At 37.0% G+C, this 16328-nt stretch overlaps 1 protein-coding gene across 1 annotated transcript in view; it reads right to left on the bottom strand.

Annotated features, from left to right (window-relative positions):
• Positions 1-231: 231 nt before the first annotated feature.
• The window catches only part of FBN2 (fibrillin 2), a 298207-nt gene continuing 282110 nt past the window's right edge, over positions 232-16328 (bottom strand). Inside the window, exons 59-65 of the mRNA XM_077462139.1 lie at positions 14825-14947; positions 12630-12746; positions 9341-9466; positions 8970-9089; positions 6410-6638; positions 5146-5317; positions 232-4273 (exon numbers count right to left, since the gene is read on the bottom strand). Of these exons, the coding sequence (XP_077318265.1) occupies positions 3902-4273; positions 5146-5317; positions 6410-6638; positions 8970-9089; positions 9341-9466; positions 12630-12746; positions 14825-14947 (1259 nt within the window). The 3' untranslated portion in view covers positions 232-3901. The remainder of the gene's footprint in view (positions 4274-5145; positions 5318-6409; positions 6639-8969; positions 9090-9340; positions 9467-12629; positions 12747-14824; positions 14948-16328) is intronic.

Raw genomic sequence — 16328 nt, 5'->3', positions numbered from 1 at the left:
CAGATTTGACCTACAGGTAAGCCTAGATTAAGGCTTACCTGTAGGTCCAAGAAATATCTCCTTACCTTTGCAGGGAATGAAAGAGGAAGTAAACTCATCAGGGTTTACTTCCTCTTTAAAAGTCAATACCATTAAAACCATGATTTGACAATTCAGCTAGAATGTAAGGATGTTTAGGCTATACAGAAGGATTATTGAAGTTTGAAGTTCATACATAAAAAAACACACTAATTTACCCCAAAAATATATTTTATTGTAAGAAAACAGATGTCAACTAGGTACACATGGAATTGTAAAACAAATCAACAGAGATTTGCCCTTGTTAAACTTGAACAAATATTTGACTTTTGTTCTTTAAAGTAATATTTGGTGTATTCTAAATTGGTTCTGTGGTATATTTTTGCTGCATTTTCACTTTGTTCTGGAAGACTATTCTTTGGAACCAGTTGTTTAAGGAAACAATTTTAGCACACCTTTTTTACGAGTCAAGTACATTTGAAGTTTTTTTAATTGTGATCTAGGCTTATGATAAGTAACCAAAATAACAGGAACATGTTGTGAAGGTGGGGTGTATTGAGGGAACCAAAATAACAGGAACATGTTGTGAAGGTGGGGTGTATTGAGGGGTATGATTTATCCCAAGTAATTGTGTATGGAAAGTGTATGGGCAGATCAAGATGGGGCTATACAATGTCTCAATTTTAAAACTGAACTGTTGGAAGATATGATTTACTGTCTATGTCCAATATTACAGCCAATAGTGATTACACTATTTAGTGACTTTCTGGATGGTTATGAAGCATAACCTGATAATGGAGCTGCCTACAGTAAATCATTTACAAAGCACCATTTTCAATAGTATATTACAAGGCACATGGGAGAAAATTACAGTACTTTGAAAAATGGTATGCCACAGAAAACATGAAGCATTCACGGTATTTTGCTACAGCAGATGAAAAGCATAATTCACGTCAATTATCTATTATAAAGCTAATGAAAAGGTCCAGTGTTTGATGTTATGAACTTCCATTAAATGAGCACCTGAACTCTTCCAACTGATCAGAAAACATCTCTATCAAATAGTTGAAAGGGCAAAATGAAAAAATAGAATCAGTCAACAGCAGTGGTCCCCAACCAGCAGCTTGTGAGCTACATGTAGCTCTTAGCTCTCTTTGACATTGCTCATTGCATATTTTTGTTACTTTTGTTCAGACTATACAGGGTCTTTAAATATGAACACAACTTGACTTGTATTCCCATTAAAAATGGATTTGTCTGAATTTAAAAGAACCGCAGCAGTTCAGAGCTTATCTATTCACAAATGAATAAAACAAAATGGCTCAATTACCACAAAGTAAAATAACAAACAAACAAGGCTCTATGCTCATTTAAATTAATTTTCATAATGCATGTCATATATTACTGTAGCAAATAAATACACATTTACAGTTTGCTGGGCACTATAGCAAAATACCTCCAAATACTTACAAACTGCAAAACAAATATTGATGAATGCGGTAGATGATAAAGCCATACTTAGATTTGATTTGTTGGGTATAATACTTCAAATAAACCAATTAGGGTTTACCCAGGCATCTTTTTTTACCTTAATACATTTCTGAAATTTATGTTATAGAAATCCGAGCCAGATTTATTAGAAATACTCAGATAGCTTATAACAATAATTTGCAATGATAATTAACCTTTTTGGTGATTTTCATAGCTGTTTCTAAATAAATATATACAATATATCCCAAGTTACTGTGCTTTAAATATTTCATTGGTGTGTTTCATAACAAGCATCATTATTAATATATGCATTATATTTTAGCAATGCCTTCTGTGTTACATGTTTCAATACAAGGAAATTGGTTTAGTAAATGTTTTAGTAAAATTAATAGATGGACTTAAAATCATGTTGAGCCCTAAGTACACAATCATTGAGTTGGCATGAAAAAAAGGGTTCCACTTTAAATGAATGGACTTAAAAATATGTTAAGCCATTGGTGGAAAAACTGTGTGCATTTGGGGTATTCAGATTTTTTCATTTACTATGTTTCTGTTTTGCCCCAAGACAATGGCAAGCTGACATTTAAGGTCCTAAAATACTATACTGACACTCATTCCCAGTGTAACTAGGTATAAGCACTTAAAGTGTATGTAAATACATTTTTCTTTTAGTTTTGGATAAAGTATGGAAAGGTTAGACCCTTTGTGAAGTCTTTATTGCTATCTCCTCAATAGAGAGTGAGAAGAAATTCAAGTTTTTGGGTTGTCAACAAAGCAAGAAGTGTGAGGAAATGCTCCAAAAGAGATACATATTCTTATACTAACTTTCTAAGATGGAAATTATGTTCACTTTGGAGAGACTTCCTCCCATTTCCTGTTGTTATATAGCCACAGCTTACATAGCCACAGCGCCAGAAGTACAGTGCTAGCTCAGCAAGTTTGTAACATTTTACAAACCTTCAAAGAAGAAATAGGAGTTTTATGTTTGTAAAATGTTACAAACCTGCTGAGCTAGCACTGTACTTCTGGAGCTGTCACACAGGGAAATGATCATGTCCTTTGTCGCTCCTCTCCCTTTGTTCATTCACAGAACAAATGGTATTCTCTGAATGGTTCCCAGAATCAAAGGAATTCTGTGAATGGACAAGGGGAATGTAGGGGCAGATAAATGTCACAATCTCTTCCCAGAAGTACAGGGCTAGATGTAGTGTCCAGCATATGCAGTTTAATTAAATGCACAATAAATAGAAACAATCTGTACAGTTAACACATCTGTCCAGAGGTAACTTTTTTACATTTAGGAATTTGTAAATATGTCTGTGCCTGGAGTTCCACCTTAACCTGCTTTATTCAAAACTTAAAAAAAAGTTTTGGCTATACATACACTTTAAGCTATGCTGTGTCAAACTTTAAAAGTTATAAATATTTCAATTATTTTACATTGGGCCACATTTGGTTGTTAGTTTGCTTTGAAACAATTGTAGCATGTTTGTAAAATTTCTGTCTAATCAGCATTCACAAACGTTGGTGTGTCCTTTATTGGATTGAACTACACTATGTGAACTGCTACTTATGTACAAAACTCATATAGTGGTCTTAATTTTAGACAGAGACCATTACAGTTGTAGAAGGTTAAAGGCTCATTCACATGGAGACTTAGCCCTGTACAGTGTGCAGAGCAGTTGGTTTATCTTACTTGTACTAGCATTAAGTTGCATGCAGGCAGCTTATATAAGTCAAAAGATATGCAACAGCTTTACGGACTCAATTACACAGCTGAGTTTGACCGGTAGGCAGGGACAGGTACATGGCCCTGGATGTACAGGGTCTGCTTCAGGAGGAGTAGTGTAATTGCTGTGCTGGTCAATACAGTAAGTCCATAGAGCTAATGTGTATTTATTCATTTATGTAGGCTACCTGTATGCAACTCAGTGCTAGTACAATAAAATAAACAAACTGCTGTAGTAAAGTTGATGTAGCTATTAACACATTTTATGGATAGTTGTGTATTAGTATACAAATGAATTTATCAATGTGAATGGTATGTAAAAACAATTATTAAATAAAGAACTAACACAAGGACTTGGGATGTATCTGTATGTATCATTTCTTTACAGCTGTGCACTTTCGTTATTTGAGGCTACAATATATTTAAATTACTATAACCAAAGCTGGCATTTTCATAAAACAAAAAGAAATGTAAAACATTACCACTTCTACATTATTTTTTCCTGAAACAGTCACTGTGCAGGGGTGAGACAAAAAAAAAGAGAGTGGTCCAATAAAATCAGTCACTTCCTCCTTAAAGGTTTCAATATGAACACATGCTCAGTTGGATAAATAAAGGACCACATGTGGTTGTTCTGCTCTGAGTTTGAATGTGCTCTTTAGTTTAAGAGATGTCTAACTGTAGTCTCATTCTGAGAGTCTCCCCCAGCTCCCCTAGGAGGTAGTTGTCTTCGTGTTTCTCTTCCAGTTTAGTGAAGTCACTTTTCTTATACAGAGGGATGCTGATTATACCCAGTGTGTAAGTTCCTGGCTGTATATTCTTATGAGTTGCATGGAGGTAACTAAGTCCATCCCTTTGGTTTATACGGAAGATGGTGTTATTGCCTTGAGATATAACATAGCGTACGTGGTTGGTAAGGGCTTGGATTGCCGGAACAATTTCCAGGATGTGGTTCTTTGTATTGAGCTCAGAGATGTTTATCTTAATCTTCAATGGCTCCTCTATATCCAGACTCTTCAGACTTATATTTTCATCCTGTGTAAGCAAATTCTAATATTATAATTGGGCAAGAAATGTGCAAACAGTATAACAAGGTGTCATACCTAAAGAGACATTGACTTTAAAGTAGAACTATAGGCACATTTTTTTTTTCATTTTGGGTAAAGTAAGGGAGGGTTATAACCCCTGAAAGATATTTATTTTAGTCACCTGTGCCCCATTGGGGAGATTTCCCTTCACTTCCTGGCCCAAAACCAAACAGGAAGTGAAAGGAAATCCCTGTACATCAAGGGACTTCCTTGGTGACCCCCCCCCCCCCCCACTTAGTTTACCAGAACTAATGTCCCCATTGGAAGAACTCCCCTCTATTACTTTTCTGGGGACAGCCAAAATGGGTCATTTCTTTTGCTTTCAATTTTCAATGATAATGGTAAACAGAACAAATAGAAAGGGTGAATCTTCCTAATTGGGCACAGACAGCATTAAAAACTGTCAGGTGTTCTAATCCATCTTCACTCTATCCAAAACTAAAAAAAAAAAAAAGTTCTCTTTACCTATACTTTAATTTTTAAATAAATACTACTTTAATTGGACCCATTGCAAACTATGGTTGTAGCCCCAGCCTAGATATCCCTTTTGGCTAATAGCAATAGGCTGAGTCACAAATATTATCTCCACACTAGTGTGCCTGGATCTGTAGCATTACTTTACATTACTTGATTACCTTTTTACATTAGCGCAAAGGCTCTGTGTTATTTTCAGATTTTATCCCTGCAGATTATATTGTATTTATAACCTGCAGATCACTGCAAAACATTTCTAAATACTGAGAAGTAAAAACCCCAGTGAAGCTAAAAATGTATACCACAAGAACATTTGTGACAGTAGATATTAGATGAGTATCGTACCATTAGAGGTTGTGTATCATTAGAACTTCTCTTGGACCTTCCAGATTTCTTTGGGTAGCCATTGATCTTACATTCATAGCATGCTTCTGGGGACAGAGCATTCTCTTCACTTTCATCTATAGCAGCAGATAGATACTGGCCTCTGTTGAATCCAATGCTGGACACACAATGCCTGCAAAAATAGAACATCAATTTATTTTTACATTGCACTATTACATGCATAAATATATTTATGCCACGTAATTTGATTTTGGAGTGGAATGCTATATTTAGTTTACTATACAACAGATAGACTACAACAGGTATCTGGTATTACACATACTTGTAATATTACATTAATTAGAAAAATACCATTGTTTTCATTAAAAATTAATGACAAGTTAAAATTAACACTGGTGGTGGACACTTTTTGGTGTCTGAAGTTTTACATATTTGGAAGTCTGAAGAAAAAAGGATTTGTCTATGGACATTTTGACACAGTGGTGAATATAATATTACAATGGTGATAATTAAGGCTATGTTGAGGTTACAAGTTTTGTTTATGCTTAATTCACGTTACTTGGAACTAAGATATGGAATTGTTGCACTGGTTTATACTAGTTTATATCTACAGTACATACTGGTTTAAATATTTTATAGGGATCATTTTAGGATTAATTGGTGAGCTGCAGCATTTTGGAACTTTATATTATTTGAAGATAGTAATAGAGTTAGTGCAGCGTTGTTTGATTATATATATTACCTTAATTTAGCTATAATAAAAAGAGCCACCTAGCAAGGGAGGTATTTTTAATGAAAGCTTTAATATTCCAAAAATACATTGAATTTTACTTTATTCTGATGGTCCATTTTAAATGTATGATATAATACCACAAACCCACAATTTTTATAGAGCAGTAAATATAATCCTACCACTTTTCAGCTGCTCATTAGGCACTTATCCTCCATGTCACAATTCTCTCTATTTATAGACTTCTGTCTCCAAGCACATCTGCTTTCACTACTCTGAGCTAGAGAAACCTTTTTTTTTGCCAGTAAATATGTGTCTATTGGAAATAATTTGTTTTTTTTTAATGTATGCTGCTGTTGCTTCTGTTAGCTAACAATCACGGGCATTCACCAAGCAAAACAATCATAAACATGAAAATACTGTAGTGGATCAGGAGAAATCTAATCTGACTAGGATTGCCTAGATTCACTGTTTCTAAGGCTGAGGTGAAATTAGAACATTTCTGGAACCATAAGCCATTGCATAAGCTCTTACCCTTGGCCGGCTCGGTAGTATCCAGTGGGGCATCCACAGACGTAGCCTCCATCAGTGTTGGAGCAGCCATAATTACAAGGATTCTTTGATGTACATTCATTCACATCCTGACAGGAAGCTGAAAACTGGTCAAAAGCAAATCCAGGTGGACAAGCACATTTGAAGCTGCCAAGTGTGTTGTAACATGAAGCAGAACCACATGTGTTTTGTGTGGTACACTCATTTTCATCTGTTAGAAAAAAAAATATGAGGAGGACATTTATGAGAATCTTCATTTTAAAGCTTCAGTGTATGATGTGGTTTGTGTTCACACTGAATATGGAAAACTGGGTCTGGTGTTGATCACTAATGACCCAGGTCAAAGTTGTCCATAAAGTAATAAAAAGGCATCACTGCACAGTATTTCAAAAACATAAGCATGGCGTAGACAGGCATTTATTTTACAAATCCTTTGTCTTCTTTCCTGTTAGGGCTTATTCACACTTGACTAAATTTCTAACTCTTAACAAATGCTCCTATACTGTTAATGTGCTTTAGTATAGGCGTTAGACTTGCGTTAATGCACTTTAGTATACAGTAGGCGTTAGACTGGTGTTAAAGTGATTATAAAGTCTCATTTAAAAAAAAATAGCAAACATGTTAAACTTACCTCCTCTGTGCAGTTGGTTTTGCACAGAGCAGCCCGTATGCTCCTCTTCTCGGGTCCCTCTTTGCTGCTCCTGGTCCCTCCCTCCTACCGAGTGCCCCCACAGTCAGCAGCTTCCTATGAGGGCACTGGAGCTGAGTCACAGCTTGGTGTGTCTATTCAGACACAGAGCTGACCTGGCCCAGCCCCCTCTCTCCCCTGAATGGCTGACTGACTTTGATTGACTGCCGTGAAGCCAATGGCACCACTGTGGTGTCTCAGTCAATCAGGAGGAGTGTCCTGGATGGCATAGACATTTGTGGACATCGTTGGAGAGAGAAGGGGCTCAGGTAAGTAATTAGGGGGGTGTTGGGGTGGCTGATACATACACAACTTTTTTTTATCTTAATGCATAGAATGCATTAAGATAAAAAAAACCTTCTGCCTTTGCACCTCCTTTAATGTGCTTTAGTATGGGTGTTAGACTGGCATTTTACAATTATAAATTATGCTTTAAAAATACTGCCCAAATGTGCGGTTTTGAAGAGTTTGATGAGGAGCCTTAAAAACACCTCTCAAATACCTGCTTTTAATGCCAGTGTGAACTTAGCCTTAGAGTGCACACAAAAAAACAGAATAAAAAGTCCCTGAAATAGAAGAGCTTTTATACTCAACACTCTGACAGCCTGTGTTTCCTGCCATCACTCCATGTCAGCACTGCAGCCACAGTAAACTTCTTTGCTGATTCATTCTTCATAAAGATTAAAATACCTGTGTCCACCACAAGAAAATGTGCTTCCATTTTCCAACCCCTAGGTTCCTACAGGACACAGCAGTGATGTGGGCATCAAAGGATGAAGCTGCTGATGCCAAAGGTGTGGGGGTGGGGGGAGACATATCAGAAGTGTCAAATGTTTAAAAGGCTTACTTCATAGTACAAAGCTGTATGGAACTAGGATCTTTCTGCACTGCTCTGTGCCAGGACAGAGGGGATAAATTATTCAAGAAATGTAATAAATAAATCATTCACTGAACTTAACACTGTGACAATAGTGTGGACACTGAAAGATTTGGCAAAAACACAAACTTCATATAGTTAGTGATTTTCTGCACACTGGATGGTGGTTAGGCTACTGCCCATGGTTGTATTTACTGTAAAAGGCAAAAAAGAAAAGCAGTACCCAGCCTTTCTTATTCTATTTCCCTCTTTGGTCCACTCTGGACATGTGTTGCTAAAATCAGCAAGAGAACTGGAGGTGAATTGGATCAGAAGATACTGGCTAGAAGATTAACAATAGTTCAGGAAACAAAAACCATTTCTCTTGTTTGGTGGTCCGTATGGTTCAAAAGTAATTGTGGATATAAAGCAGACAGCATGCTTCCCCCAATAGGCTTAGTTTTTCTAAAATAATTTGTATAATAAAATCAGAGCAGTGTTAATAATGCCTACTGCAGATAGCTATTTAAAGGCAGACCTTCTAATGTGTCTAGCATTATTGTTTTCTTCAAAAACTTGAGTTTAGTAAACTATTGTCTAGCACTGGGTGACCCATGAAGTCCACTAACATTAAAATCTTCATTTGATTTGCAGATAAAATGGGACTTTGGAATTGACACCTTCTGATGCTTTGAATGCTCATGTGAGCTTCTATATTTCAATGCATACATGATCTGAGACAGGCATTATAAATTATCCTTATGTCCATACTATGAGATATGTATCTGCCTATGGTATATGACTTTTAGTAGAAAAAAAAAAAGACAATTTTATAAGAAAATGTGCACTAGTTGTACTGTACAGTAAGTAGCAAAGCTGTTTACTACATCCTTTTTTCAATAATAATGTAATTGTATCACTATTAACTGGTTAATCAAGCAGTTTATAAATTGCATGTATTCACTACAGTCACAAATTTGTATATGCTAATTTCTTACCAACACATTGGTTCCATTGGTAATGTTGAACATAACCCTGTGGGCAGCTACATCGATAGCTACCAACAATATTTTGGCATCCATGTTGGCACCTATGATTTCCATCACATTCATCAACATCTGTGCAAATAAGGGACAATAAAGGGAATGATGTCACTCATTTATCTCAAGGCTGCATCTAGCTCACATTTATGTTTGGTATACTATCCCAGTTTCATGTTAGTTTATTGACCTGTAGCCTTATTAACAAGAAAGAAAGGTAGGCATGGCTAAGGAAGAAGAGCAAGCCAAAGTAGGGTAGAGGGTGAGGCAGGACAGGAAAAGATAGGGCATGACTAAGGAAGGCTAAGGTACTCTCATTGTGAACATACCATCACAGTTTAAGCCCGTTGAATCCAAGGAAAATCCTCTTTGGCACTGACAAGTGAAGCTGCCAGCTGAATTTTGGCATTCTCCTTTAGAACCACATACACTGGGCTGTGTACATTCATTATTGTCTAGAAAAGAAATGCAATATATGAAACATATTCTCATACAGAAACTGATTTAAATCTAAAGTGTGTAAACAAAAAAGTAAAAACTAGTTATAACAATGAACACATGGATAAGTAGTGCTTTAGTTAAAGTGGCATTTTTTTTTCCAGAATAAATCTATCACATGGCATAGTGGACTCTAGAAGTAAAACCACAAAATTTCAAAATATATATTTTCTCTGAGAGTGCACAAGTTGATCATGAAATTTAATTGGACTTTGATTGGATTTAAGTGGTCCTGCAGAGACTGGCTGAATTTAGGTCAGTGTATGTCCAAACCCGCTTGACAGAGTTTGATTATTTAATCAAATCCTCTCACATTCCAAAGTCATGCTGGTAGGTTAATTGTTTACTGTGTAAATTGGCCCTAGTATGTGTATGTATGAATGTGAGTTAGGGACCTTAGATTGCAAGCTCCTTGACTGATGTAAATGTATAATATATGTGCAAAGTGCTGTGTAAATTGTTGGTGCTATATAAGTACCTGTAATAAATAAACATCTGAAATGTAAAGATAGTAACACAATAAGAGGCCCCAAACCCTGTGCATCCGTCAAATATATATATATATATATATATATATATACAATCCTATATCCACAGTTGACCAGAGGAAGGAAAAAAAAAACCCAGCAAAGCATGATCCAATTTGCTCCAGCAGGGAAAATAATTCCTCCAAGATCCCCCAAGAAGCAATCACATATTCCCTGGATCAACTTTACCTATAATTATAATTGCCCAGTTATACTATGTACATTTAGGAAAGATTTTAGGAAAGAATACAGCTTTTTTAAAGCAATCTGTAAAGAAGCCTTTCTGTATTTGGAGATTAAATCTCTTTTCCTCCAGATATAAAGAGTGCCCCCTTGTCCTCTGTGATGACCTTAAAATGAATAACTCAACACCAAGTTAACTATATGGACCCCTTATGTATTTACCCATGTGGTTCATATTATCCCTATATATCCCCATATATCATATGCTGCCTGTCATGTGAATAAGCCCTTATCATTGTTATTATTAAAAGATAAAGAGTATTTAAACTATCCTGTTTCCATATTTTAAGCACCATCTCTTTAAATACCCGAATACAATAATTATAAAAATGTAGTTATTTCAAAGATCACGATTAACAAACCCATTATGTTCTTTTATTCCATTATGCATTTTTTAGCAGTGGAACAAAAATATTTAGGTTTGTGGCATATTTAACCTTTCTTAGAAACCAATTTGGGACCTTGATCAAGAATTTCACTTCATCAAGTTATAGATACCTTGATCAAGTTATAGAAATCTTGATCAAGAATTTCAGTTCATGGCTCCCCAAATCATCACAGACTGTGGGAAATATTGCATTTCATTTGGAAATCAAGGTCCCACAGTTTGGAGGAAGAGTGGAGAGGCATAGAATCCAAGTTGCATGAGGTCCAGTGTGAAGTTTCCTCAATCATGATGATTTGGGGAGCCATGTCATCTGTTGGTGTTGGTCCACTGTGTTTTATCAAGTCCAAAGTCAGCGCAGCCTTCTACCAGGAAAATCTAGAGCACGTTATGCTTCCCTCTGCTGACCAGCTTTATGGAGATACTGATTTCATTTTTCAGCAAGACTTGGCACCTGCCCACATTGCCAAAAACACCAATACCTGGTTTAATGATCATGGTATCACTGTGCTTGATTGGCCAGCAAACTCGCCTGACCTAAACCCCATATAGAGAATCTGTGGGGTATTGTCAAGTGGAAGATAGAAGACACCAGACCCAACAATGCAGATGCGCTGAAGGCCACTATCAAAGAAACCTGGGCTTCCTTGACACTTCAGCAGTGACGCAGGCTGATCATCTCAATGCCTTGCCACATTGATGCAGTAATTCATGCAAAAGGAGCCCTGACCATGTATAGAGTGCATACTATACTGTACATGGACATACTTTTCAGTAAGCCAACATTTATGTATTAAAAAATCTTTTTTTATTGGTCTTCTGTAATATCCTAATTTTCAGAGACACAGAATTGTGGGTTTTCATTAGCTGTAAGCCATAATCCTCAAAATTAAAAGAAAAAAATGCTTGAAACATATCACTCTGTGTGTAATGCACCTATATAAAATAGATGAGTTTCACTTTTTGAATTGAATTACTGAAATAAATTAACTTTTTGATGATATTCAAATTGTATGAGATGCACCTGTATTTGGTGTCCACCAACAATGCTTCATCAAAAATTCCAGAGGTCCTGGAAGTTGAAATGAAGATTCTGCTGATAACAGAGGGTATGTGGAAGTTTATTTAAGAGCCCTGACCAAACCCAACTCCAGATAGGTAGACAGAAATATCAAAAAACAATATCCCTAAGCATCATTAAAAATCATCAAACTACATACATATGCAAGTGTGAAACTGCAAAAAAGATATGGAAAGAGCTATGGTAAGTACTTGAGAAAGCAAGTCTTAGAAATAAACTGTACTTAACTAGAAAGTTTTAACAGATTAAAAAAGGAGTTCCAGTCTCCTGTGAAAAAAATAAAAGAAGTCAGCAGCTAAAAAACTGTAGCTGCTGACTTTTAAAAAACAGTCACTCGCCTTTCCCACGATCCAGCGGTGTACTCACCCCAGTCTGTTTCACCTGCTCTCTACCCTCCTCAGCGCCAGCATCTCAACTATGGGCATCTGGCTGTGACAGATTGCTGCGCATCGTGAATGGTGGATGCAGTCTTCTGGGACCTGTCATTATCCCAGAAGACTGCAGGGGGAGTGGGGGAGGGAGGGTTTCTGTTCGCCTAGGCAGTCGGAACAAAAGTGGGAGTGAGTATCTGTCAAAATTGGGTACCCACCCCCCACTCCTTAAAAGTGTCAATTCTTCAAGAGGTGTGGGGGACGAGTCCTTAAAGCAGAACCTCCCCTTTTGGGTGGTGCTCCGCTTTAAGACAATACAGAAATGCCATGCTATAATAAATAGCTTCTCCATAGTCAAACTTGTATGCACAAACCAAGTAAAGTTTATGATGTTTACCAATGACCTGTTCTAACTACCTACAATTTATACAATGAAAGAACTAAATGCGTTCTTCCTTTGGCCAGCTGAACATTAGTAGATTAGAGTAATGCAGGATGTCACATTGTGCTCACCAATGCACGCGGTATGATGCTGGGTGAAGCCCGGAGGACATTTACAGTTGAAACTTCCAATAATGTTGACACAGAGGAACTGGCAGTTGTGTTGTTTGGATTGACATTCATCAAGATCTAGAATAAACAAAAAATCACAGTTAAGCAGTTTTTGGATATGTACCTTATTTTTCTCAGCCACAATGCAGGTGCTTGCATGTTTTTGTCTAAAATTTCTGCAGATGTTTTACAATTGTATGTCTGAACATTCAGAATGTTTCCTTTTTATTTCCTGTTTGAGACCACAGGCCTAGTCATTGAAATGTTTATGGAATTTAGTCTCTATATGAGTAAGTTTCTCTTTCATTAATCAACGCCAGTTAGTTTCTAAAAGGGAAACATTGCTAAATGATGACTATATTTCTTACACAGTTATGTGAAATTTGTGCATTGGGTCTTTAATATCACATTGTCTATGTGTGTCTTTCATCAGCTTCCCAGAGCCAGGAAACACAAGCTCTCCAATATGTACAGTAAATATTGACTTTCAGAACAAAATCTCAGTGCCAGTATTTTCCCTGCCCCCTCTCTCTTCTCGTTCCTCATATGATTCCTGAAGTCTACCAATGAAGATTAACGATCAGTAAGGCATAGGAGGTGGGAGTGCCAATGTTTGCCTTTCTTTCTAAAAGATATCAACATATTGCAGTCCCCAAACTTCATTTAAAAGGTATGTACAAGTACTCTGGGGTAATTGCATTTCATTACTAGTAATACTTTGTCTAGTTTATGTTGAAATTAAGCTTTACTTTAAGCTCTATGTCTATTCTTAAAGCAGAAGTAAACCCATCCATAAAACAGTTTCAGAGGCAAAGATGGCAGCTTCCTTGGCTGAAAACGATGGGGGTGGGGGGGGGGGGGGTTACTTACAGTTTAACAGTGTCACTGTCATGGTTATGCAATAGAGTTCGTCTGCTTACCTGTCTCCATGTGTTCATCTCTAGAGACCAGCCGACCCTCACCTGACTGTTTTTGTAATCCATCCTCTGGCATGGCTCCACCCTAGCTCCTATCAGAGAACTCTATATTAACCTGTGCACTGCAGGCCAACCCTGCTGATCAACCTTTGTGTGTTAGCTTCCTGTTACCTGCCGTGTGCTCTGCTGTTGTTCCGTTACAGACTTTGGCGTGTCCTTGACTATCCCTGTTTGCCTGTGATCCTGACCTTTTGGCGTGTCCCTGACTATTCCTGTCTGCTTGTGGCCCCGACCTTGGCTTTGTCCCTCACCATCCCTATCCTCCTGTTGCCTACTGTGGGTGTGAGCTGGGGGACCCTGGGGGTTGCGACCTGGAGCCAGCTGCAGCCAAGTCCATCCTCACCACTAGAGGCTCTGGTGAACACCTGCTAGCTCTTAGACTCCACGCCCCAGGGAATCTTACGCTCTAACCCCGGTGGGATCCATCTTGGTGTTCTGGCGGCCCTGCCTTCCTATCACCTTGACCCCCATCCGCAGCAGTCAGCCATAGGGTCCACAACCTTGCGGTGCACTCCTAATCCCTACGGTGTGCATCTGTCACCTGGCCTCAAGGTGACCTGACAATCTATAATAATTGAATTGTATAAGTTTAAAACCTTGTACCTGCCAGTCACTGGGATAATTGCCTGTCACGTATGTATCTGTGAAATACAAGTAATACTGGCCAGAGAAGTATGTGTGGATGTAGTAATAAAGAGGAATTAAAGGAACCTGTCAAAATAGAAATATGAGTGCTACTATAGCTGACTTGTTTATGAAGATGTAAGTTCAACTTGAATAAGGTTGAGGTTTTTAAAGTCAGATTGTGCACAGACACACATAACCTTGGCTCATCATATAGTCATAGAGTAGCTGCATACACATCCAAATGTGGTCATTGGCATTGTACAGATTTTCAATTCTCATTGTCTGATTTCAAACTGGATCTCAGTATAGGCCTACAAAATCTACTTTTTCAAAAATGAATAACTAGTTGGTCTAGTTTCTACTGCAACTTTTGTGTACATTGATTACTTTGGAAGTTCAGACTCCAGCAAAATACACATAAACTGCACATTTTACTGAACCCAAACATAGCCCTATCTCAAAACATGAAGCATGCCATTCTCTTGGATTAATTATGCATTTTCAAATAAAAAAAGAGAATGTTGCCTTGAACCAATACGTTTTTAGATTTACCTTTGCAGGTCTTTCCATCCTCTTGTAGAATGTATCCCCGAGGACATGAACACTGGAAGCTGCCTTCTGTATTCTTACAAATAAAATTACATGGCTTGGGGGACTGGGAACACTCATCAAGATCTACAAGATAAAAAAAATGAATTAATTCAATTAATCACCAATTTGGCTCCTTTCAGATTCATTTTGCAAGTTTTACTGTTAACCCTCAATTGTTCTTTTTCTTAGTGTAAACATTAACTCTTACTAATTTTTATGCAACAAAAAAGACCAATAAGGTCTTTATGGTTTTGCCAATTGTCTTTTCATTTTCAAATGCTGTCTTGGATTGTGAAGATACACTTAGATGTGACTCCTATAAAACATGCCATGGAAAGGGACTTATAGTTTTAATTTTTTCCTATATTAAAAATTAATGGATAGTAGGCTTTTAGTAGTTTTCTTGTATAGCCTTAGGTTCTGTTTGCACTATGGTAGCCCCATATTCACTGATATCATCATGTTTAGTTTGATTACATAATTTTTCCTAGTGTGATGTATACCACTGTAAGATTTACATGGCTAGGTTCTAATGTTGTTTTCATTGCTGTGTTTTTTTTCTGTATGTAGTATGGTTGGTTAAATAAAAAGTTATGTCACTATGAATTCTATACCATCCAGGAATAATATTATGAACAAGTTGGAATGTTTTTACCAAATTAGCACAATGGGCACAATTCACTAAGCAATATTTACTGCATCCAAAAAAACCTGTGTAATTCACAATAAAACTCTCCTTAAAATCTTGCATGGTTATATTTCCGAATTATGCTTTAAAGACCTTACTCTCGCATGAACATCACATCCTAATATCCTCTAGTTGGGTATACAGCTCTATGAATAGTGCCTTGGATAACTGGAACTTTTGCAGGGTATCATCCGTGTATTTATTAGTCAGTGTTTGCTCCTTTTAAAGCATCTTTCCTTTAAACGGACCACTCTTGATCTTCTCCTCCTCCTCTTCCGCATTAGATTCCAGAAGCCTGGATTTAAAGGGCTCCATCATCTTTGATATGCTGTCTGCCAGCCTCCATGGATAATTCTGAGTGGAATCTAGCTGCCACCTGCTCCAGCTTGCACTTTCCCACATATTTTTTAAGCCAATCACTTACCTCAAACCTGAGGTCTAACCATTGCTATACTTATCTTATAGTTATCGCAGGCTTAAAATACTACTTAATTACCGCAGGCATTTATTTATTTATTTCTTTTCGTCTGTGAATTTACTTTAATACTTTTTTATGCAGTATTTAACAAGCGTTTTTGGTGTTTGTGCTAAATACTGCATACCAGCAATAGTAAATTTACATTTTCATTATCGCTTGTGTTAAATTGTCATGTGACCGTCATATCACATGCGATAATCTTTAGTGAATTGTAGCCATTCTGTGCATTCATGCAAGCCTTTTTATTATACAGTATATTATATTTTATGCAATATGTTTTACACTTTTTGCAAAATTGC

Source organism: Lithobates pipiens, unplaced genomic scaffold, assembly GCF_037356315.1.
Source record: "Lithobates pipiens isolate NorthernLeopardFrog02 unplaced genomic scaffold, aLitPip1_a1.2 Scaffold_3, whole genome shotgun sequence".
Classification (NCBI taxonomy): Eukaryota; Metazoa; Chordata; class Amphibia; order Anura; family Ranidae; genus Lithobates; species Lithobates pipiens.
Note: the sequence above shows the minus strand (reverse complement) of the source record. Positions and strands in the feature narration are given on the sequence as shown.